The sequence below is a fragment of the Equus asinus genome, chromosome 21 (assembly GCF_041296235.1).
Source record: "Equus asinus isolate D_3611 breed Donkey chromosome 21, EquAss-T2T_v2, whole genome shotgun sequence".
Classification (NCBI taxonomy): domain Eukaryota; kingdom Metazoa; phylum Chordata; class Mammalia; order Perissodactyla; family Equidae; genus Equus; species Equus asinus.
In genome coordinates, this window is record NC_091810.1 from 17,223,504 (window position 1) to 17,246,647 (window position 23,144).

Genomic DNA, 23,144 nt, shown 5'->3' on the forward strand with positions numbered 1-23,144 from the left:
GAGAAAATATAACTGACCCCTGGCTTGAATGAGCAAACGCAACAATTCCTGAGAATGAACCCATTAACAGTGCCACCTTAGTGGAAGTGGTTTGTGTCCTGACAGGATTTACCTTTATCTCTGGTGGTTATCGTCCTCCTTGGGCCTATAAATGCCTAAATGGCTGGTGCACAACTTGTGGACAATGCCTCTTAGGATGTCTAGCTGTGCCCCTAATTATTCTAGAAAGGACATACCAGGATGCTCTCATGATTCAAGATTCACTTTCTTTGGCAGGGCCCTAGTTCCTTGCTTAGGAGTAAGTACAAATGAGGCTATAATCAGGAACCTCTCTTTTAATCTTAAAAATATTCCAGATCCCGTTGCTAAGACACTAGCTGTCCAACAAAAATCCTTAGACTCTCTGACCAAAGTTGTTCTTGATAAGCCAACAGCCCTTGATTATCTCTTAGCCGAGCAAGGAGGTGCTGTGGCCAACACTTCTGAGGAAGTCGAAACTAAGCCATTTGGCTTAAAAAGGTAGCTCCTTCAATAAAGTCTTTATTTGACTTACTTGATTTTGATTGGTTTGGGTCTTGGGGACCACGGCTCCAAAGTGCATTCCAAACATTGGGAATTTTCCTGTTTATTATAATCATAATAATCCCCCTAGTGCACTGTAGTCTCTCAAAAGCTGTAAATGTGCGTTAGCAGCCGCTAACAGGTAGACAATCTCCCTAAAACTGGAGAGTCGGAGGGGGAATGAAGAGGATGACCGACTTAAAATTGTAACCCCTAAGTCACATGACCCTTAAGGCTATGACTCTGGCAGGGATTCACACGAGCTGTGAACACCACACAGAGGATCAGTAAAAGCTTCAAGAACTACAGAGCAGTAGCTGAGAGTGGTGCTAATGCCTGAATTTTTGATCATATCTCTCAGTTAGGCTGAGGTTTTGATCAAAAGGGAAGAACTGTTAAAAAAGAAACAACAAGCCCCAAATGGAGTCATTTGCCCCCACGACATCAAACCAAGACCTAATCACAGTTTCAATCTCTCCCAGAAATGTGACCGTTGAACAATCTGAAATTTCCTGATTAGCAGCAGTGAGGTAATCTGCGTGATAAGACCCCTGCCTTCCCTTCCCCCCAAAGAAGATGACCTGGCCTGAAACCATCCTCTCTTCCTGTTGCTATAACCTCCTTACCCCCCTTCTGCCTATCAAAACCTTCCACTTGGTGCAACTCCTCGGAGCTGGAGACTCTACTTGCTAGATGGGATGCGGCCCGAGTCACGAATTGTTGAATAAAGCCAATTAGAGCTTCAAATTTACTGGTTTGAATTTTGTCTTTTTAACAAAACACGTGTGTAGGATTTAGGCCAATCATCCATTTGGTGCTTGACTTTTCTTTAGAGAGCTATAAGCAAAAGAGAAGTCAGGGAAATCTATCTAGAATCACTCTATTCTGTGGAACATGAGAAGCTCGGTGGGGTACTAAACTAAAATCAGTCATACTCCCTCTCCCTCCCTCTCTCAATCTCAATCTCTCTCCTTTCCACCCCTTCAAGGACAGCAAAGTAGAGTCATGGCTCTGGGCTCTTTCAGTCTAATTCTCAGGCTCACACGTTGGCTGGCCAACGGCAGCAGATGGTGAAGGTGGACAAGCAGCTTCCATGTTGAAGTTCACACAGGACTCCTTCGTAGGACACTGAAGGGTGTCATTATTTATCTGTAACTTCTGCTTTAATGCCCCTCTTCCTGTCATCCGTAAGTTCAGTGAGGGGAAAGATACTGGGCCTTCTTCGTCACGTGGCACATGCAGGCTCTCAAGTATTTATTGACTGAGGCAGTTTGATTCTATTACATTCTATTACAAGTGGCATCTGTGGGAAAAGCCACTGATCCCCATAATCTCTTAAAGCACCCCATCCAGTAATGCTTTCTTTTTGAGACATTCTAACCACAGTTCCACTTTCTTTTAGGTTCTATGGGATCTGGTTGCTACATTTTAAGTATGTTACTCTCCTGTAAAAGGTCAGGTAGGGGAGAGAGGCTCCCGGGTCTGCCTTGCATTTTGTGGACAAACATCCAAGACCAGGGGACACCAGGAGGCTCCATTCATGTTGGAACAGCCGCCAGTTTACTGATTGCTCTGTTGCCTCAAGAAATTCATAGCACCTTCAGGCAAGGGAACAACAGTGTGGTGTTTATTGAAATCTACATCTGGTAGCAATTTGTTCAACAGCAACCAGCATCCCCCCTCCCTTTCTTCAGTCAAATAATCCACAGAGGCCCATAATACCCCACAACTGCTCATTTGTGCGAGGCCTGTATTGTGTCATTTATGTTCCTAATTACAGCTCTGGCTTTATCAACAAATTTCAGCATGGTAATTTTTTAGACTGCAGAGGAGACTAAAGGCACATGTCCTAAGGCAGTGTCACTGTTACTGACCATCACCATCTGGACTGAAAGATGAAGCCTCACAGTGGCCTCCTGTCGCCAGCTCCCCAGTCCACACTTGGTCAGCAGAGGCAGCCAGAGCACTCCACTCCCCTTCCCCACCCTAAGAGGTGTGGCCTCACCAGGGCGTGTGGGAGCTTGGAAGAAGGAACAGCTGAGTCTTAACCCAGAATGATAAATTTGTGTACCGCAGAGAAAGGGAGAAGCCCTATGCTCCAATCTCAGAGAAAATTCTTTCTTCCTCTGTGGGGGTGGTGGTGATGGACACTGAGCAGCTAGTTCTCTAAAGGACTCAAGGAAAAAAGAGTCTTTTTACGTATCTGTGGTTAGGTGAGAAGAGGGGGTAAATCCAGAAAGAAGAGTAAGTCAAGCTTGGGGGAAAATATGGAGACTGAAATTTCCTGACTTGCACTAAAGTCCTTAATTTGAAATTGCACATAGAAAGCAGAACTGCATAGGAGGGACAAGACCAGACACAGGAGTAGAAATAAGAGTAGAATGGACTTCTATCACGTATGCCCAGCTCCCATCCACCCACATCAGCCCCTCCTTTGGAAGGACTGTGTCTTTCTCATCCCAACCACATGGTTCTGAGGGAGGCTGCCAATCACCGCAGATGCCCATGGCACAAGCTGGCCAATCACAGCAGCCCATCTCTGTCTACTGCAAGTGGTCCAGAGATGGCATGTGATCTGATCGATCATAGTCAATGTCTGGGATTTTCCTTTTGGAATCACTGGGGAAGATGCTCTTAAAGGAAGAATGAGATTTTGGAACTGCCTGAAGCCATGTTTTCTGCTACATGGGAAAAAGAAGAAAAAAGAACCTGTTTGCAGTGAGAGAGAATGAAACCAACAAAGAGAAAACAGAGATGAGCAAAAAAGACAAATATGGTCGTGACATTAAACCCCCTAATCTAGGATTCTCGGGGCTAGGATTTCATGGCCTGGTTATAAATGCCTTGTTTATCTTAAAGCCAGTTTGAGCTTTTCGTTTCTGCCATCATAACCAGGGTCTAGATGGCTACAAAAGGCTTTTCATTGAAAACGATTGCTATGATGATCAACTGAGTAAATGCAAATAAACATACTCTGAAAAATATAAGCGCCAAACAAATATGAGTCAGATATTAATCACATGTGATATAGTTATGAGTGGCAGGTGGGCACTATAAAACACTGCTGACTCAAAGTCAGGAGAGTGCTTTTTAAAAAATTTTTCATTATGGAGACTTTTGAAGATACACAGAGGCAGATGGAATGGTATAATGCCCTCTCACAGCATCCCCCTCCAGCCCCAATAACCACCGATCCATGGCCTGGTCCAGGAGAGCAGCGGTTTTGGCCAACTCTTCCCAAAGCACAGGTGGTTCACCTTGACTGTGCCACGGTTCCAGGCCTCTGCAGCCCCTTGCCCAGCTGGAACTGGAAGGAGGGCCTCTGGCAATGGGAAAGAATCTGACAGTAGGAAGTCAAATGTCAGAAATTCATGAATTCAGCCTTGTCAGGTGTGTGTTTGATCCAGACACTGTGGCCTGACATGTGCCTCTTTCTTTCTAACGCTCATTTATGATTTCTTAACATTGTTGTTGGATGTGTATTTTGTCATGACAGGTGTCAATGAAAGAAAATCCTATTAGTGCTGAAAGTAAATCAGCTACAAAAAAATATTTTGAAAGTTGACACCAGGTTTCCTCTATGGACTAAATTAAGGAGTTTCCCCCTTGATCACTCTAGGAGGATGATCAAAATCATCGAACCTAGGTGTTAAAGACTTATTCTATCAATATCACAGAATGTTAGGTTGGAAGGGATCTAGAAATCTGTAACCCAACTGAATCACACTTTCTGGTGACAGTGTGGTCTAAACACCAGTATTTTTGAAGAGCATTCCAGATAATTCTAATGGGCAGCCAGGTTGAGAGCCAAGGCTCTATCCCAGCTAACAGCTTTATTCAGCAAATGAGGAGACTGAGGCACAGAGGTACGGAACTCTGAGCAAGACAAACAGCTCATCTGGGATTGTAATGCAGGTCTCTGGGCTCTATCGTATTTTTCAAGTGAATAACTAGGTCATCCTACCGTGTTTTCTTTTAATATGGGCTACATAAGTGGAACATACAAGAATTTTTAGAGTTGAAGTAGAGAAACAAACCATTAGGGAAGAGGAATCCAAATAAGTAATAAACATAAGCTGTTTAACCTCATTGGTAATAAGGAAAATACAAATTAAAAGTAGAATGAGATATTATTATACACCTAACAGATTGGCAAAAATTTTTGAATGTGACAATACCAAAATTTTGGCAAGGATATACAGCCACAGAACCTCCCACATACTACCAGTAATCACTTAAAGTGGTACAATTGCTCTGGAAGATAGTTTGTCATGATCTAATAACGTTGAAGATTCACATTTTCTATGACCCAACAATTCTGGTCTTAGGTATTTAATATAGAGAATGCATTCTCAGTGGGGGTAATATTATCCCCACGAATGAGCAAAAATTGGGTTTTGGTAGGTGAAAAAGTCTTGGCTATTACAATGGCTTGTAGCCCTCCAAAGCTCAACTCTATCCAACAAAATCTTCTTCTTTAGGACTAATTTAATTTGAATATATTTTTAAAAATTTTTTAAAGATTTTATTTTTCCTTTTTCTCCCAAAGCCCCCTGGTACACAGTTGTGCATTTTTAGTTGTGGGTCCTTCTAGTTGTGGCACGTGGGATGCTGCCTCAGCATGGCTTGATGAGTGGTGCCATATCTGCGCCCAGGATCCGAACTGGTGAAACCCTGGGCCACCAAAGCAGAGCGCGTGAACTTAACCATTTGGCCACAGGGGCAGCCCCTTAATTTGAATTAAAAATTTTTAGTTTAATACTAAATTTTCTCCATAGGAGAAGCGATAATGGAAAAAAGGTTGAGAAACACTGACCTAGAGAAATGTTACTCATGCACCCCAGGAGATAGATACAAGAATGCTCCAACCTGCACTCTTTATTATAATCCAAAAGTGGAAGGGCTACAAATATTCATCTACAGTAGGAAGAGTAAACTGCAGTATATCTATACTATGGAATACTATACAGCAATTAAAAAGAACAGATTTCAGCTGCACACAACAACATGGGTAACCTTCATAATGTTGAGCAAAAGAAGCAAGACATAAAAGATTATATACTGCATAACTCCATCTATAAAAGTTCAAAGTCAGACAAACTGAATTAAATCATTTAGGGATCCATACACTAGAGTAAAGCTATAAATAAAAGCAGGGCAATAACGATCACAAGAGTCTGTAGGACAGTTTCCTCAAGGGCTGTGTTGGGGGAGCCAAACATGAGAAGGCTGAAGGGTGTCTGTATGATAATTATTCTTTAAATTGTACATAATGTTTAGGCTTTCTTCTGCATTTGCTGTAGTTCATTTGAAAACATTAAGATATTTTAAAAAAAAGGGGTGGGGGAGGAAGCTGGTCCCATGCCTACTGGTTAAGTTTGGCATGCTCTGCTTTGGCGGCCCAGGTTCAGGGGTTTGGATCCCAGGTGCAGACCTATACCACTTCTTAGCCATGCTGTGACAGTGACCCACATACCAAATAGAGGAAGACTGAAACAGATGTTAGCTCAGGGCTAATCTTCCTCAAGCAAAAAAAGAGGAGGATTGGCAACAGACGTTAGCTCAGGGGTAATCTGCCTCAGCAAAAAAAAAGTGGGGGAGAAATTTTCTTGCTCTTTGCCATTTTCATTTTCCTAAAGCATTGTTTGGATCAAGTTATTCCCTGGTTTACAAGTAATAATACAAACTGGCCTGCGTGTGCATGGTACTTTCAGACTTTCCTTTACAGAATCTCATCCGCCCCTCAGCCTCAGTAGGCAGGAGAGAATCAGAAACCATTTCTCAAAGGAGGTAGCTGCTTAAGTTAGAAGGACCAGCAGGAGTACTCAGCAGATCCCACGGGGAAGGACAGATGAGCTTTCCAGCAGAAGTATCAGTTGAACAAAGTCTGGAGGTGGGAGAGGAAGCAGCAACAGAACAGAAGTAGACCCAGGTGAACTGAAGAGAATACATGGGGACACATCAGAGAAGAAGCTATGCTCAGCTGTCCTTTTGAGGAGTTAATTTCGGAACAGATAAAGTGATGATTTAATTGAGAAGTTGCAACTGTTTCATACTAGGAACTTTTACACAGATTTATTTGAAGGTTAATGTGTATTCTTACATCTTGACTGGAATCAAATAGTTTTTATTTAGGTTCTTCTCTTCTACAACAAAACCTCCTGTTGCTAATCTCTTTGACATTCAAATATTATCCAATTAATATTAACTACCATTTTAATGATTAATGATTGTTTAAAGTTTAATTCAAGATATTTATGTTCAAAGGCCTATGGTATATTAAGAAAAAAATTTATTTTACAAAAGCTATGGCAGTTTTCCATTTGATTCATTTGTATCTAGCTTACAAGAACTAATGTATACTTCTAAAGATTTCAAAGCACATTACAAAACCAGCATTGAGAGGTAGGTATTACCCCTTTTACAGATGAAGCCCAGGTAAGAGGAAGCAATCAACTGGCGGCAGGACCAGGAGCAAAGCCCTCCTCTTCAGAACCCAGATCCTATGCTCCTCCCGTGAGACTCTGTTTCTAAGCCCAGGCTGCTAAGGTCTGAAGGGAGCTGGGCTTAATATTATTTCAGTCTAGCTTTCACGGTATTAAAGTACTATAAAGTTTTATTTCCATAGGTCATGGCTGAAAGAAAGAGAAAGGGAGAGGAAGGAGCAGAATATAAGTAAACCAATCAGTATTTGGGTATAAAAACTCAAAATAGTTATCTCTAAAGAGTTGGTACTGAATTGGTGCTTTAAAACATCAATTCAGGGGCTGGCCCCGTGGCCGAGTGGTTAAGTTCGCGCGTTCCGCTGCAAGTGGCCCAGTGTTTCGTTGGTTCGAATCCTGGGTGCGGACATGGCACTGCTCATCAAACCACGCTGAGGCAGCGTCCCACATGCCACAACTAGAAGGACCCACAACGAAGAATATACAGCTATGTACTGGGGGGCTTTGGGGAGAAAAAGGAAAAAAAATAAAATCTTTAAAAAAAACAAAACAAAACATCAATTCAATGCTTAGAGCTGAAGTTAGTCAAAGAATAACATGAATTATATGTGTGTATCTTTTACAAAAATAAAACATTTAAGTCTTTTTAAAAGCCAAGTTTCTTTCCTTTTTTAATTCTTTTTTATTTTATTTTATTTATTATTTTTTTTAAGATTTTATTTTTTCCTTTTTCTCCCCAAAGCCCCCAGTACATAGTTGTATATTCTTCGTTGTGGGTCGTTCTAGCTGTGGCATGTGGGACACTGCCTCAGCGTGGTTTGATGAGCCGTGCCATGTGCGCACCTACAGTGGAGTGCGTGAACTTAACCACTCGGCCACAGGGCCAGCCCCCTTTTTATTCTTTTTTAAAGATTTTATTTTTTTTTCCTTTTTCTCCCCAAAGCCACCCAGTACATAGTTGTACATTCTTCATTGTGGGTCCTTCTAGTTGTGGCATGTGGGACGTTGCCTCAGTGTGGTTTGATGAGCAGTGCCATGTCCACGCCCAGGATTCGAACCAACGAAACACTGGGCCGCCTGCAGCGGAGCGCGCGAACTTAACCACTTGGCCACGGGGCCAGCCCCTAAATTTCTTTCCTTTTAATAAAATCCTAAGCAGAATTAACTACAGCCTCTTCCAAGGAAGATTAAGGTAAGATAAACACAAAGAAAGTTTAGTAGCAAAATTAAGAACAAACAAACCCACAGCAGTTTACTTATTTGTAGTTAGGAACTCAATGATTTTTGTCCTGCAACAATAATATATAAATATTTCTAATTTAGCATTGCATTTATTTTTTTACCAGATGCCTAAATGAAGGCAATGGGGGCAAGCTCTTAATTTCCCTTTACAATTTAGGGAAAAGTAAAGGCCAGGAAGAAAGAAGTTCTCTCTTACCTGCCCTTTTCCCATTGGTAAGTCTGGAGATGGAATTGTGAATTACTCATTCATCAAAAACCTCATCCCCACAGATAGAAGCCAGTCTACTCTTAAAGACAGTTCAAGAGTAAGAAAGCACAGTGATGCTGGCTCATCAGGCCCTGAGGTGGTACATGCAGTGAAAGAAACCATAGCACGCAGACGTAAGGAAACAGACAAAAATCAAAAGTGCTTTTTGGTACTGCTCAATCTGAAAGTAAAGGCACTCCCCACAAAGCAGAACACATCCGTATCACCCGGCATACATTTTCCTCTCTGCTCCTGGCCTTATGAAGTGTATGTAAACCTCAAGATGCAGATAAACACTTAGCACAGCTAAGTTTAACAATGCCCAGTCAACTTAGCAAATCAATTCGCTTCTCTGAGTCTTGACCACGTCATCCACAAAATGGGACAATATCCACCTCATAAGATTTTTGTGGGCATCAAAAGGCTTGGTATAAAAGTTCCATGAAAATTACATATAATGTAATCAATATTGGTTGCTACACCTCTCATGGTACTTTTCGTCAGAGATCTGGATGCGCTGATGCCATGGGCCATTCTGGAATGCCTTCTCTCGTTCTCCTCTCCTATACTTGCAGTTCCAATCTTCAAGGCCCAGCTCAAAATCCAACTCTTGCCTAGAGCCCTGTCTCTGCATCTGAGGTTCCTGAAATCCTGCAGGATTTACTGTACCATGTGTTCAGCTCTCTGTGCACAGTCACTGCCCTGCAGTCTGTTACTTTTCCACTCTACCTCTCCAACTATGCCATGTCAGTCTCCTGAAGGCCTGGCTTGTACCTCTTTGAATTTCCACACCACCATGAACCTGGCAAGGGTTCAATAAATATTTGTTGACTGATGGAAGCTATGATCAAACATGAACAATATTTAATTTTAAAAAATATATATCTTAAATATTTCATATTCCCTTCCCTCCCTGCTCCCCCACAGCTAATTAAGCAGCAAGATGGATCAAAACTAAGATTTCAGAACCAAGAATCAATTTAATTTTACAGTATCAAAACATGGAAACCCCCCAAATTCAACACATAGCAGCTGCTATGTTTGCAAGTGAGAAGGGTCAGCTGTAAAAATATAGCCCCTAGAATAATGGTCACAGGGCAAACTGCAAGAACACCTCGCTGGGACCCTCCACTGCTGATGCAGCCAGGAAGTCAGGGCCCCAGCACCTGGGGCCAGCAGCTCTCCACTTCCTAACCCCCACTTTCTTTCTCACAGATTGTATCTCCAAAAACCCCTCTTACCCAACAAAACACACTACTTTATCTTAGTGTTTTTATAATTCAAAGGCATACATAACTAGCAGTCAGAGCTTCTGACTGGGTCAAACTAATGAGTACTCCATTCTACTGTAAGACAACAGAATTTGGGGAAAAAACCCCAAAAAAGCCCAACTTGATGGTTTAGTTTGTCAATGTGATCTCATGGCTTTTTCAAAATATTGAAAATAGGGGCCAGCCTGGTGGCGTAGTGGTTAAGTTCCCGTGCTCCGCTTCAGTGGCCCGAGGCTCACAGGTTCAGATCCCAGCTGCAGACCTACATACCACTTGTCAAGCCATGCTGTGGCGGCGTCCCATATACAAAGTAGAGGAAGACCGGCATGGATGTTAGCTCAGGGACCATCTTCCTCAGCAAAAAGAGGAGGATTAGCAACAGACATTAGCTCAGGGCCAATATTCCTCACACACACACAAAATATCAGACACAGCCTTCACAGTCCCATTGCTATCTCCTCTAAAGCCTCAGGTGCTGGGGACCCTGGGGGAGGTGGGCAGGAACCACTGCTCAGGGCTGGCTGGCTAGGAGGGCTGCCTCAACCAGACCAGGACTCCCAGGTGGTACCTGGAGACAATCTCACCTGGAAGAGGCCTGCCTAGAGGAGCAGACCTCTGGGGCACAGGGCCTAACAGGATAACTGTCTCCCCGTTTAGAGATGAGCGTGTCAAGAGCTTAACAGATCTGCTCAAGTTTATATACCAAGTGGCTGATGCTTAATTATTATTTTAAAAAACTTTCTAAGTATAAAGTTACAAACTTGAAGAAAAAGCAACAATAGTTTTAAAAGTGCCTTTAAAATCCTGTGCATTGAATACGAACTGGATTTTGGATAGTATCATGGGATTACTCTTCATTGTTCTGTGACAATAATGGTATTCTGTTCACATACAAGAATGTATGCTTAGTAAATTCACACCAAAAATTTAGGGATGAGGCGTCACTGTATATGGAACTTACTTTCAAATGGTTCAGGAAAACACAAAACATATGAGTGCGTCTGTGTGTGTAGATACAGCAAGAGATAAATTAGGTGTGACAAAACGTTAATTGTTGAATCCAGGTGGAAAGTATGTGGAGTATTCATTGTACTTTTCTTTAAACTTTTCTGTATGTTTGAGAGTTTTCTAAATAAAAAGTCTTGGGAAAGAATAAAATACTGTGGTAAAGAGGGAAATTTTAAAAAGTCAGATCAGGTTGAGATTTGGATCTTCCAAACACCTGCTGCCACTTACAACAACAGACACCAAAGCACTCTCATCGTCCCTGATCCCCACATCAGTGACGCCTCCACGGCGGGAGCTGACATTATGACTTTCTCTCTCCTCCCTGAAAGCCCTCAAGGGAGGCCCTTGGCTGGTGGGTCCCTTCCATATCCTACCCCAAGCCCCCCCCCCCCCCCCCCGCCGTATTTACTGGTTGTCCATAGCACAAGAAAGAGATAAACAAGGTGAGCCGAGACTCAGGCTTGAAAACTGAGGCACAAGAAAATGGAAGAAATGACAGTCACATTCTCACAAAATTCATTCCTATAAACAGTGAGCTAACATGCTCTGACAGCCTGTCACACAGAGAAAATCACCACTGCCCACAGACAGCCAGAGAGAGGACAGGAAAGGAGGAGGAAGCACAGAGTCCCAGCCATGGGCATCAGGGCTATAGCTCACTTTCTTTTCTTTTTTTTAAAAAACATCTTTATTGAGATATAATTCACAAACCACACAATTCACCCATTTAAAGTGTGGCTGGCTTCCTTCACTTAGCGGGCGCATCCACACTGCAGCACACATCAGTAGTTCTTCCCTTTTTCTTGCCAAATAATATTCCACTATTTTCCAATGTAATATGCACATTTTATCAATCCATTCACCAGCTGATGGACCTCTGGCTTGTTTCTACTTTTTGGCTATGGATACACAGTGCTGTTATGAACATTTGTGTATAAGTTTTTGTACAAAGATATCTTTTCATTTCTCTTGGTTATATACCTAGAAGTTAAATTGCTGAACCACATGGTAATTTTATGTTTAACTTTCTCAGGAACTACCAGACTGTTTTCTAAATGTCTATACCATTTTATGTTCCCACCAGCAGTGTATGAGGGTTCTAATTTCTCCATATCCTCACCAACACTTTTTACTGTCTGTATTTTTTATTATAACCATCTTAGTGGGTATGAAATGGTATCTCACAGTGGTTTTGATTTGCATTTCTCTGATGGTTACTGATGTTGAGTATCTTTTCATGTACTTATTGGACATTTGCATACCTTCTTTGAAGAAATGTCTATTTAAATCCATTGCCCATTTTGGTGGTGGTGGGCGGGTGGTGGTGAGGAAGATTGGCCCTGAGCCAACATCCATTGCCAATCTTCCTCTTTCTGCTTGAGAAAGATTGTCCCTGAGAGAACATCTGTGCCAATCTTCCTCTATTTTGTATATGGGACGCTGCCACAGCATGGCTTGATGAGCAGTGTGTAGGTCTGTGCCTGGGATCCAAATCCGTGAACTCTGGGCCACCAAAGCAGAGTGCACGAACTTAACCACCATGCCACCAGGCAGGCAATTGTCTACTTTTTAATTGGGTTATCTGTCTTTTTATTATTAAGTTGCAAGAGTTCCTGATATATTCTGGATACCAGTTCCTTCTCAGATATATGATTTTCAAAAAAATATTTGAAGCACAAAGTTCTAAATTTTGATGTAGTCCAATTTCTTTCTTTCTTTTTATTAGGTGCTTTCTTATTTAATGCTCATAGTAATTGTGAGGAGTAGGAATTATTGATCCCATTCTACAAATAAAGAAAATGAAGCTCAGTGAAATTCAGTAAATGGCCTAAGGTCTCACACAGGACCGCTGCACAAGGTCGTGTCCTGCACAACCCAGACAATTGAATGCAGCAGTATCAGCCGTTTGTTGAAGCCCGGATATGAACTTAGGCCTTCTGAGTTCAAGCTTCAGCCTTCTCAGGGTTCAAGCTACTCATTCACTCTGTGAGTGCTATTGTGTAACATGGTTGATTTTTAAAGAAGCTCCTCAGATATTATACATTCAACATTCTAAGGATGCTGCCATTATTTAAAACAAGGGGGCTTTGGAGTGCATCTTTGGAGGCTGTATCAAGAGGTCGTGAGTGGCATGTTTTATGAATGTACTCAATTATGGTGAGGGAAGACTTGAGTTTATGAATAAGCCAAAAGTCCTGGGCACCAAGTCTGGAAAATGAGATAAGTTATTAGGTTGGCTTATGCCATATTGTATTTATATACACTGCTACACACACTAATCAACACAAAGTATGAGAAATGTTATTTTATGACTCAAAGCAGATCTAAATCTCAAAAGAATGCAACCAAAAATGTTTCTAGCAATGGGAGCCAGATATGATAGATATGAGAGAGTGTTTATAAAAGTATAAAAAGTAATCACTTTGACACATTTCAAAATATTTTGATATAAAAATTTGCCATCTTTTTACTTCGTGGTTATACTGCAAATGTTTGAATCAAAATTACTGGGTTATTGGAGCTAAAAAGGATTTCACATATGGTTCAACCGCCTTATTTTAAGTGGGGAAACTGATATACAAAATTTTGAAGTTATTCACCCAAGTACTCATGAGAACTCTAGCAGAACAAGGACTAAAATTTAAGGAGGAGGCAATTGCCATATTCTATCTCTTACTATTAGCTGTTTTAACTCTGCTTTAGCATTTATGATTCTCGCCTTCTCTCTCCCGCAGACCTCCAAGTGGATCATACCATCCGAGTCTCCTCTTTTGAAGGGTGGGGGATTCGGCCCAGACTTCATTGTCTGTTCTCCAACTGGATCCTTCCTTAAGACCAACACATCTAAACATCTCAAATCCATGTAGATAACTCTAACAGCAAAGAAAAGGGACTCATTATATAAAGTGAGCTCTGAAGGGATACTGCCAAGCCTTATTTCAAAAACCAGGCTCTCGTTCCCAATCTAAGAATTAAATGGCTTTCTGCCTGCTGTTTCTGCCTTTCCCCCCTCACTTAGGAGAGGAGGCCAAGGCTGTGTCTTGAGGGATTGCTTCATAAGGAAAAATCAAGGCAGCATACAGTCTCAGGATAGGCCAGTGCAGGTTGGAAGTGGGCTAGCAGAAGGCTTTGGGAAAAGAGAATTGGATTCATGAGCAGGCTAAGTCAGTCCCAGAGCACATTTCTCTCCATTGAAAACAGGTCTAAGTGCTGACACGGGGCTTTCCCACAGCTTCCACTGGCCTCCAAAGGCATATTTGTCATCGGAGGCTCTTGATGAAGCTGTACATAAATATCTGACTGTTGTTAAATACAAAACAAAACAAAAAAAATATTCCACAGGACCCAAATCAAAACCAGCTGTGAGGAGGAGAGGCCAAAAACTCAGTGTAAGTGCAAAAGGCCCAGCAGAAATACTTGTTAATTGTGTTATTTACTTTGCTGAATAGTAAATTGTCATGCCAATGAAGTCATGTCACATGACTATAATGTTTTTCATATGACTTTCCTGCTATGAGAGATACGGGCACTTTATTTTCTAGAATTTGGAATTCTGTAGTGGATGAGTCAGAATTTGAGTTTTAATTCAGAATTGACCCATTGGCTCAGCTCTGTTCACTTCTGCCAGCCTGTTTATGATTTTACACCCTATGTTACAGTCGGCACTAAACTGTTTTTCAATGATCATCCATCAATCCCCAATTCTGCTGAAAAGAAAGTTTTGCTTAGCAAAAACTTGACAAAAATGCAAATTATATTAATCAAGTGCTATAACTGCAATCCTGAAATTATAACTGCAATCCTGAAATCATAACTGCATGATACAGCATCAAATATTGATAACATAGTCAAGACAAGGGAAGAAGATATAGCCTAAAGTTAATCCTGGAATCACGGAGCTCGTAGACTTTCAAGAATGAGAATGAAGTATTTCAGGGAAGTTGGGTTACGGGGATTTTGGAATTTGAATTTCTCAAAGATAAACTAACATAACTTGTTTTATTAACTCTCTTACGAATCAGCCTTTTGGAGTTTGAAAATTATTTGGCATTTCCCACAGCTCAATGTTGAATCCACAGTTGGAACTAAATCAGTACATGTGAACTGATACTTGATGAAAAAGAACCCTAAGAAGACAAGTCATGGCAAATTTTATGAAAAGATGGCTGAGTCATTCACATGTTTGATTTAGACTGAGCCTTTCTTCAACAAATTCAGCAATTTAAAAAGTATCTGTGAGCACTTCAACAGCTTCATGACATGGACATCTCGTGCTTTAAGGCCAATTCCTTTGTCTCCAACTGGATAAATAGACATCAATAGGAGCAATAGGCAATTGGGATTAATCTCCAAGTACCCAAACCCAGTCTCAATAAGGGTCTTGAAAGTAAAGGTCAGAACTTCATGAGATATTCTCTATTCAGATGGCAACATTTTAAGAGGGTAAAAAGCTGAGTAGGGCCTTTTGCCTGTGGGGCATTCTAATACCTCATGTGGAGAATGTAACTATAATTTGGCAGCTAGATGGGCTACAAAGAATATGGGTCTCTGTCTAAGACCCCTTCTTTATGAAATATCAGCAAAACATTTATGAAGTGAGTGTTTTTAATTTTTTAATCTATAACTTGAGATAAGATTAATCTACCACACACCTCTCATTTAAATACATTTATTGCATCCTAGCTCTACAGCTTATCCTCACTGCACTAAATTAAACAGGATAATTTTCCTTTATCTGCTAAATCAACCTACCAGTTCTGGTCTTTTTCTCTAAGCTCTACCTCCAACCTGTCTCTAATACCATCCAGTCATTTTCACTCAATTATTCCATTACCTCAAAATCATCACAACCCGAAACAAACTCATCTTTGTAAGTCTGGCACCCTCCCTCCACCCCACTCCCAGTTCCCAACTCTGCACTTTGTACCTCGACCCTTCCTCCAAGAGAAAACCAACCAGGTGATTTTTGTGTTAATCTCAACACTATGATCACACTAGTAACCTAGATTAAAATAACGGCAATCATTTTTGGATATTTGATGATGGAGTAGGGATGGGTACAAAAAATTGGGTTGCACTATTCAATCTCACTAAATCTGATGAACCTGTCTTGCATATATCTCCCAATTCATTATCTCTGTGCCCCTGTCTATGAAAATAAAGGGATTTGTAGTCTGTAGTAGGATCAGCTTTGCATTCCTCCTTCATAAAGAGGCTGTATTTTGGGAGAGAGACCACAGACATTAAGGGATATGGGAAAGTTTAATAACTTTCTTTCAAAACATTTTTTTCTTTAAATAAAAAACATTTTTTTCTTTAAATAAAAAAGAAATTACCTTGCTACAACATGGATGAACCTTGAAAACATCACGCTAAGTTAAAAATGCCAGACTTAAAAGGCCCCATATTGTTTGACTCCACTTATGTGACACGTCCAGAAGAGGCAAAGCCACGGAGACAGAAAGTAGAGTGTAGTGGTTGCCAGGCCCGAAGGAGGGGGCTGGGGAGTGACTGCTTAATGGGTACGGAGTTTCTTTTGGGGGTGATGAACATGTACTAAACTTACCAGTAATAGTAGCCCAGCAACTCTGTGAATATACTAAAAACCACTGAATTATACACTTTCAAAGGATGAATTTCATGGCATGTGAGTTATAACACAATAAAGCTGTTACTAAAAACACATTATCTGATTTCAGGTCACTCTGGCTCCAATGACATGCTCACGATTCCGAGTGACACACGACAGACTCTTGGCCTCCGAGACCTTTCTCCAGCCTAGAACGTCCTCCTTGACCTCCCTAGCCTTTCCTTGCTCAAATCCAACTTCTATTTTTAAAGAGACCCTACTCATCCTTTAAGACTAACAGGAATATTTGTTTCCTTCCCTGTGAAGCTTTCCTTGACATTCCTACGCCCCCGCGCAGGAGTAACTGCTCTCTCAGCACTTAACAGATAAACGACTAAACCATTTCTGATGATGCTGGAGTTCACTCTTCACGTCTGTTCCTCACACCAGACTATGAGCTCATCTCATTAACTTCCGTATTCAGTTACTAGCACAGCGCCCTACTATCAAACTTTCAAAAGATGTTCAGGAAAGGTTTTTTTTTAAAAAACAGTATTTGTACAAACATATTTCATAAACAATGTATAAAATGATACTGTCACATATTTATCTGGTTGAATCTTTTGCAATTCCAATGTTGATGGATGAAACCAGTTAGCTCAGGATGAGAATTAATTGGGCATTCTTGATTTCAATGCTAAAATAAATAAGTTGGGACCTTTCTATATGGGAGGCAGAAGTTGTATTTTTATTACTGAACATCTGTAAATGCACTGGGAATCAAATATAGAAATCAAAACATTACCTTTACACAGATATGTGCATATTTTTTGATGTACATATTTATTTACACACACACACTTTTTTTACAGTAAAGTAAAATAATGTAGGTAGGACAATGGCTTTTGTTGCTATGAGATCCTCTGGGGAGCATTATCTTAAAATAGGTCTTATCTAGAGTTTTTTAAGAAAAATAATGATCGTTTTCTAAGACAGGGGTTGCAAATTCCAGTACCAAATAAGGGTCATCAACTGAGCATCATCATCTAAATGGAGAACATCACCTAAAGAACACCTCTAAGCAAAAAAAAATTACAACAGTGTCTCTCCAGGAAGGAAAGCAGGTGGTAAGGGACAGGTGCAGAAGGAAGATTTCCTTTCCATACAGAATATTTTTATACCTTTAAAATTTTGTATCAAGTGCATTATTTATCTAAAAAATTTGCTTCTTGGCTCTAGCTAACCATCGCTACTAAGGGATGCAGGCCTGGGGTTGCCAGATCTGATTTTTCAAGAAGGTTGGAAAGGGGAAAATACAAATTTTTACGTAAAACTCATAATTTTTAAACATTGGCTTTACTCAGAATTTAACACATAGGGCAGGCCAAACAAAACACACCTGTAAGCCATATCTGGCCCATAGGCCAATCAGTTTACCAACTCTAATCTAAAATTTGATGTGTGGTTTATGATTCCAAAATTATAATTTAATGGAGGAAAACTTCAAAAAGAAATCTCAAGACTTGTGGATGAAACCATGCCCCCTCCTGCCCCACCATTTAGTCACTACTGTTCTCTTAAACTTCCCCGTCTCTTCCTGAGTCTTTGAAAAGGCTATTCATGTTTGACCAACTAAAAAGCAAAACAAACCAGATTTATCAAGGAATTGGCTCATCATCCTAGCATCTGCTCTGTTTAAAAGAGTGAAATATGGGGTCAATTCAAGCTGCAATGCTTCTGGCCAACTAAAGATAAGTATATGAATTATTTCTAGCTGGGTAGAAAAATTCCCCTAGCCAACTAGTCAAACAATTGCATGGTTGAAAAGACCTTTAAGTTATTTTTCCCTTATTATCAGGCAGTACAGTGCTGTTTAAAAGACAAAATGGCAACCATGATCAATGTAATGTTCTGAACTCTGACTAGGAATCCAATCACAGTTATGGAGAAAATCTCAAAGTCTCTTAAAGGCCTGCAGAGATGCCACTCATCTCCTGAAAGTAAAGCTAAGAGATTCTATGTGAGTCTAACTATTGGTCATAAATGGAAGACTATATCTGTTGAATGCCCAGAGATCACCACAGCAAGTTAAAGAAGAACCAGTCTCAGTTTTAAGTCCAGCACTAGACGCGCACTATCTTGCCTCCCTGGCATGCCTAAAAATCTCATCCCAAATCTGTTGAAAGCTCCAAAGAACTTGACTCTAGTATTTCCACATGGTTTTCCTATTCTTGGTGCTAGCTCGAATCTACCAAACAGCAGCCTTTTCACCACCAGCTAGTCCAGTGTTGGGTCTGACCATCTACTCACTGACCAGTGGGGCCTCTCCCAATGGTGAGGATACACAATCCCAGGTGGAGGTGGGGCAGTAATCAATGAATAGGACTACAGGCCTAATGGCAACTTTGCAAGTGTTCCACTCCTACAAGACACAGGCCCACAACGTTTTCCTTATGTAGCCTGTAGAAACACTGTGATAGGCCACATTGTCCTAAGAGCTTCTTCACCCAGGTAACTGAGGGGAAGAGATGTTGATTTAATCTCATTCATCCATTTTGAGGAACTGTCCATTTTGTCGAGTGATCCAAATAGCCCCACATCATATAGAGAACATGCTTTTCTAAGAACAGAGAGCATTTGGAAAAACAAAATGATAATCCAGTTTTCAATCGCAGTCTTTGAAAAAAAAAAAAAACTATTATAGTGACCCAGGAAATTCAGATCTGTGAAATGTTTTAATTGACAAGCAAAACATAACTCTCTTGGGTTGTAACTGAGGAAGCCATTTCATGGTGGGGTTCAGTGGCCTATGAAGACTGATCAAATTGTGAAATAAAAGCCAGGCATGTTCTCTCTGAAAAAGATGGCCAAAGTCCAATGTCTTCCCTGATTTGCATTTTGATATAAGGACATTAGAGCCAACTCTTCAATGGCCACAGGCATGCTGTTCTGCAGTAAGGACCACAGGTGTTTGGAAATCAATAGCCTGTACTTCCTTTATCAGCAATTTTGTGCATCAGGCACCCACTATACAACAACCTGCACACATCAGCATCCAGCAATTGCAGAAGGTTCCTTCTCCTCTGATAACTAGCAGACTTATTTATTGATGTTTGTTCTAAGGAAAAAAAATCATAATTAACTGCTTCCTTCCTTTTCCATAAATCTGAACATCAAATAAGTTTCAAACATATCAGTCCACAGGACAGAAAGCTTGTTTTATTCTTACCTCAGCAGCTTGGGTCTCTTGATGCAGCAATGTAAGGCCAGTCAAGTCTTCTAAGAAGGAATGTGAGGAATTAAACACCTTCGCTAGGAAATTAAATCCTTCTTGTTCATATTGATCAAGAACCTGTAAAACATTTATGTTTTTTAAAAGGAGCTGCAGGTTTTAAATGCATAGTAAAAGATTTTCACTTCTGATAAGCACCTGTCAAAAATGAAACCAAAACTAGAAATAAATATGGGGATAATCAATCAATTGATAATAATCACAACTGATATAATCAATCTGGTGAGCAACACCTGGGAAGGCTTAGTATTTATCATTTTTTATTTCTTAGAATGACAGCATCATCTTCTAATTTATTTATTTATTTATTTTTTAAAGATTGGCACCTGAGCTAACATGTTGCCAATCTTCTTTTTTTGTTTTTAGCTGTGGCATGTGGGATGCTGCCTAAGCATGGCCTGATGAGCAGTGCCATGTCCATGCCCAGGATTCAAATCGGCGAAACCCTGGGCTGCCAAAGCAGAGCGCTCGAACTTCAACATTTGGCCATGGGGCCAGCCCCTTATCATCCTCTAATTTAGATGACAATTTTTCTCAAACAAAATAAGTCACATGCAAATTCAATTAAAATTCTAGAAGACTTGGGGTTACTGATTCTAAAGTTCACTTGTTAGGAAAGAAAATAACAGGCAAGAGAAGAGCCAAGAAAAAAATTTTAAAGGATTAAGGGAAAGGGAGGGACAAAAGGATGGAAAATGTGACCTATCAGCTAGCCAAATGTATTTTAAAAAACAGTACTTTAAAAATATAAAAATAAATATCACCAGGCACTTCAAAAAGGGGAATACCCACTCGTCTCCTTCCCCAGTGGCAGTGATCTAGGGCACAGGACCTTGCACAGTAGCCAGTGCGCAACTCTGAGATGAGAAGGAGGAAAAGGCAGCCCTCTGTGGGAACTCTTTTGCTCTCAGAGTTGCTTCCCGGCCCTCAATGCCCCACACCAAGGTGGCTAAGCACCCTCACCAAGCTGAGCAGCCCAAGTGGGCAGCCAGGGGGTGCAGAGCAAGAGTGTGGGTGGGAAAGAAGGTGCCGCCTCATCCCCTATCCCGCCTGGTGCATCAGTTCAGCCAATCGACCACAGCAGAGGATCCCTGTTAGAATGCCTGAAGCAGCAGCAGTCAGACACAGAGATCCCTACTGGCACAAATTCCAACGGACAGGCACAACTGCCAGGGGTTGTGGTGGGCTCAGAAAACACAGCTCATGCCCTCCCCCTACCCCAGTGGTGGCACGTGGAATCTGTGACCAGATACTACCACTATGCGACGGCAAAAGTCCACACCATCAAACAGCATGAAGAAATATATTAACACTCCAGACCAGAAGGAAAATGACAAGTACCCAGAAACCAATCCTGAAGTCACAGAAATTTACAATCTAAATGACAGAGAATTCAAAATAGTTAACATAAAGAGACTCAACAAGTTACAAGAAAACAGTTCAATGAACTCATGAATAAAATTAATGAGCAGAGGGAATTCTTCACAAAAGAGACTGAAACTATTTAAAAAACCAAGAAGAACACAATGCATGAGATAAAAAAAAAACCCAACTCCTTAAAAACACAGAGCTGATATTATGGAGGATAGAATTAGTAATTTAGAGGACAGAAATAAGAGCAATTCTGCAAATGGAGGAGAGAAAATTAAGACTAAAAAGAAATGAAGAAATTCACTAAGAAATGTCCAACTCAATTAGGAAATGCAACATAAGTATTATAGATATTCCAGAGGGAGGAGTGAGGGAGAAAGGAGCAGAGAGCTTGTTCAAAGAAATAATAGCTGAGAATTTCCCAAACCTTGGGAAGGAGCTGGAATTACATGTAAATGAGATAATAGAACTCCTAATTACATCAATGTAAAAAGACTTCCAAGGCATGTATTAGTAAAACCAACAAAAAGTCTATGACAAAGAAAAACTATTAAGGGCAGCAAGGCAGAAGAAAATAACTTAACCTACAAAGGAATCCCTATCAGGCTTTCAGCAGATTTCTCAGCAGAAACCTTACAGGCCAGGAGAGAGTGGAGTGATATATTAAAAATACTGAAAGACAAAAATTTTCAGCCAAGAATACTCTATCCAGCAAAAATATCCTTCATATATGATGGAGAAATAAAAACTTTCCAAGATAAACAAAAGCTGAGTGAGTTAATCGCCACAAGAGCCCCATATATAAGAAATGGTTAGGTACGCACTCCGCTTCAGTGGCTTAGGATTTCACTGGTTTGGATCCTGGGCACGGACATGACACCGCTCGTCAAGCCATGCTGAGGCAGCATCCCACATGCCACAACTAGAAGGACCCACAACTAAAAATATGCAACTATGTACTGGGGGGCTTTGGGGAGAAAAAGGAAAAAAATAAAATCTTTAAAAATAAATAAATAAATAAATAAAATGGACTATTTCATCTATGAGATCTTTTATACAAACCTCACAGTTACCACTAAACAAAAAATCAGAACAGAGACACAAATGATAAATAAACAGAAAACTGAGAAAACCATCATAGAGAATCACCAAACAGAACTGGCAGTTGGAAACACATGGGATGAGAAACAAGGAAAATACTGAACAAACAGAAAACAATAGATAAAATGGCAGTATTAAGGCCTCATATACCAATAATCACTCTAAATGTAAATGGACTTACTTCTCCAATCAAAAGACAAAGAATGGCTGGATGGATTAAAAAATAAGACCCAATGATGTGCTGCCTCCAGGAAACACAGCTCAGCACTAAAGACAAACACAGACTTAGAGTGAAGGGATGGAAGAGGATACTCCAAGCTAATGGCAAACAAAAGAAAGCAGATGTTGCCATACTTATATCAGACAAAGTAGACTTCAAGATAAAAAAGGCAATGAGAGACCAAAAAGGCAATGAGAGATCAAGAGGGGCAATATACATGATAAAAAGGACACTCCACCAAGAGGATATAACACTTACAAATATATATGCACCTAACGCAGAAGCACCAAAGTACATTAAACAACTATTAACAGATCTAAAAGGAGAAATTAACAACAACACAATTATAGCAGGGGGCCTCAACACCTCACTTACATCAATGGATACATCATCCAGACAGAAAGTCAACAAGGAAATAGTGGAATTAAATGAAAAACCAGACCAGATGGACTTAATAGATATATATAGAACACTCTATCCAAAATCAGCAGAATATACATTCTTCTCAAGTGCACATGCAACATTCTCAAAGATAGACCATATGTTGGGAAACAAGGCAAGCCTCAATAAATTTAAGAAGACTAAAATAATATCAAGCATCTTTTCCAACCACAATGCTATGAAACTAGAAATCTGGGAAACTAGCAACTAGAAAACTGGGAAAGTGACAAATATGTGGAGCCTAAACAACATGCTACTGAACAACCAATGGATCAATGAAGAAATTAAAGGAGAAATAAAAAAATAACTGGAGACAAATGAAAATGAAAACGCATCATACCAACTCATATGGGATGCAGCAAAAGCAGTCTTAAGAGG

The 23,144-nt window shown here is 40.5% G+C and overlaps 1 protein-coding gene across 10 annotated transcripts in view; it reads right to left on the reverse strand.

Moving 5' to 3' along the window:
* Window positions 1-23,144, reverse strand: part of ATG7 (autophagy related 7) — a 350,121-nt gene that overhangs the window by 109,726 nt on the left and 217,251 nt on the right. For 6 of the 10 annotated variants that reach the window (XM_070493096.1, XM_070493097.1, XM_044755028.2 and 3 more), the window contains one exon: window positions 19,571-19,693. The exons of the other annotated variants lie outside the window; for them this stretch is intronic. In XM_070493096.1, the coding sequence (XP_070349197.1) occupies window positions 19,571-19,693 (123 nt within the window). The remainder of the gene's footprint in view (window positions 1-19,570; window positions 19,694-23,144) is intronic. 10 annotated transcript variants of the gene reach the window in all.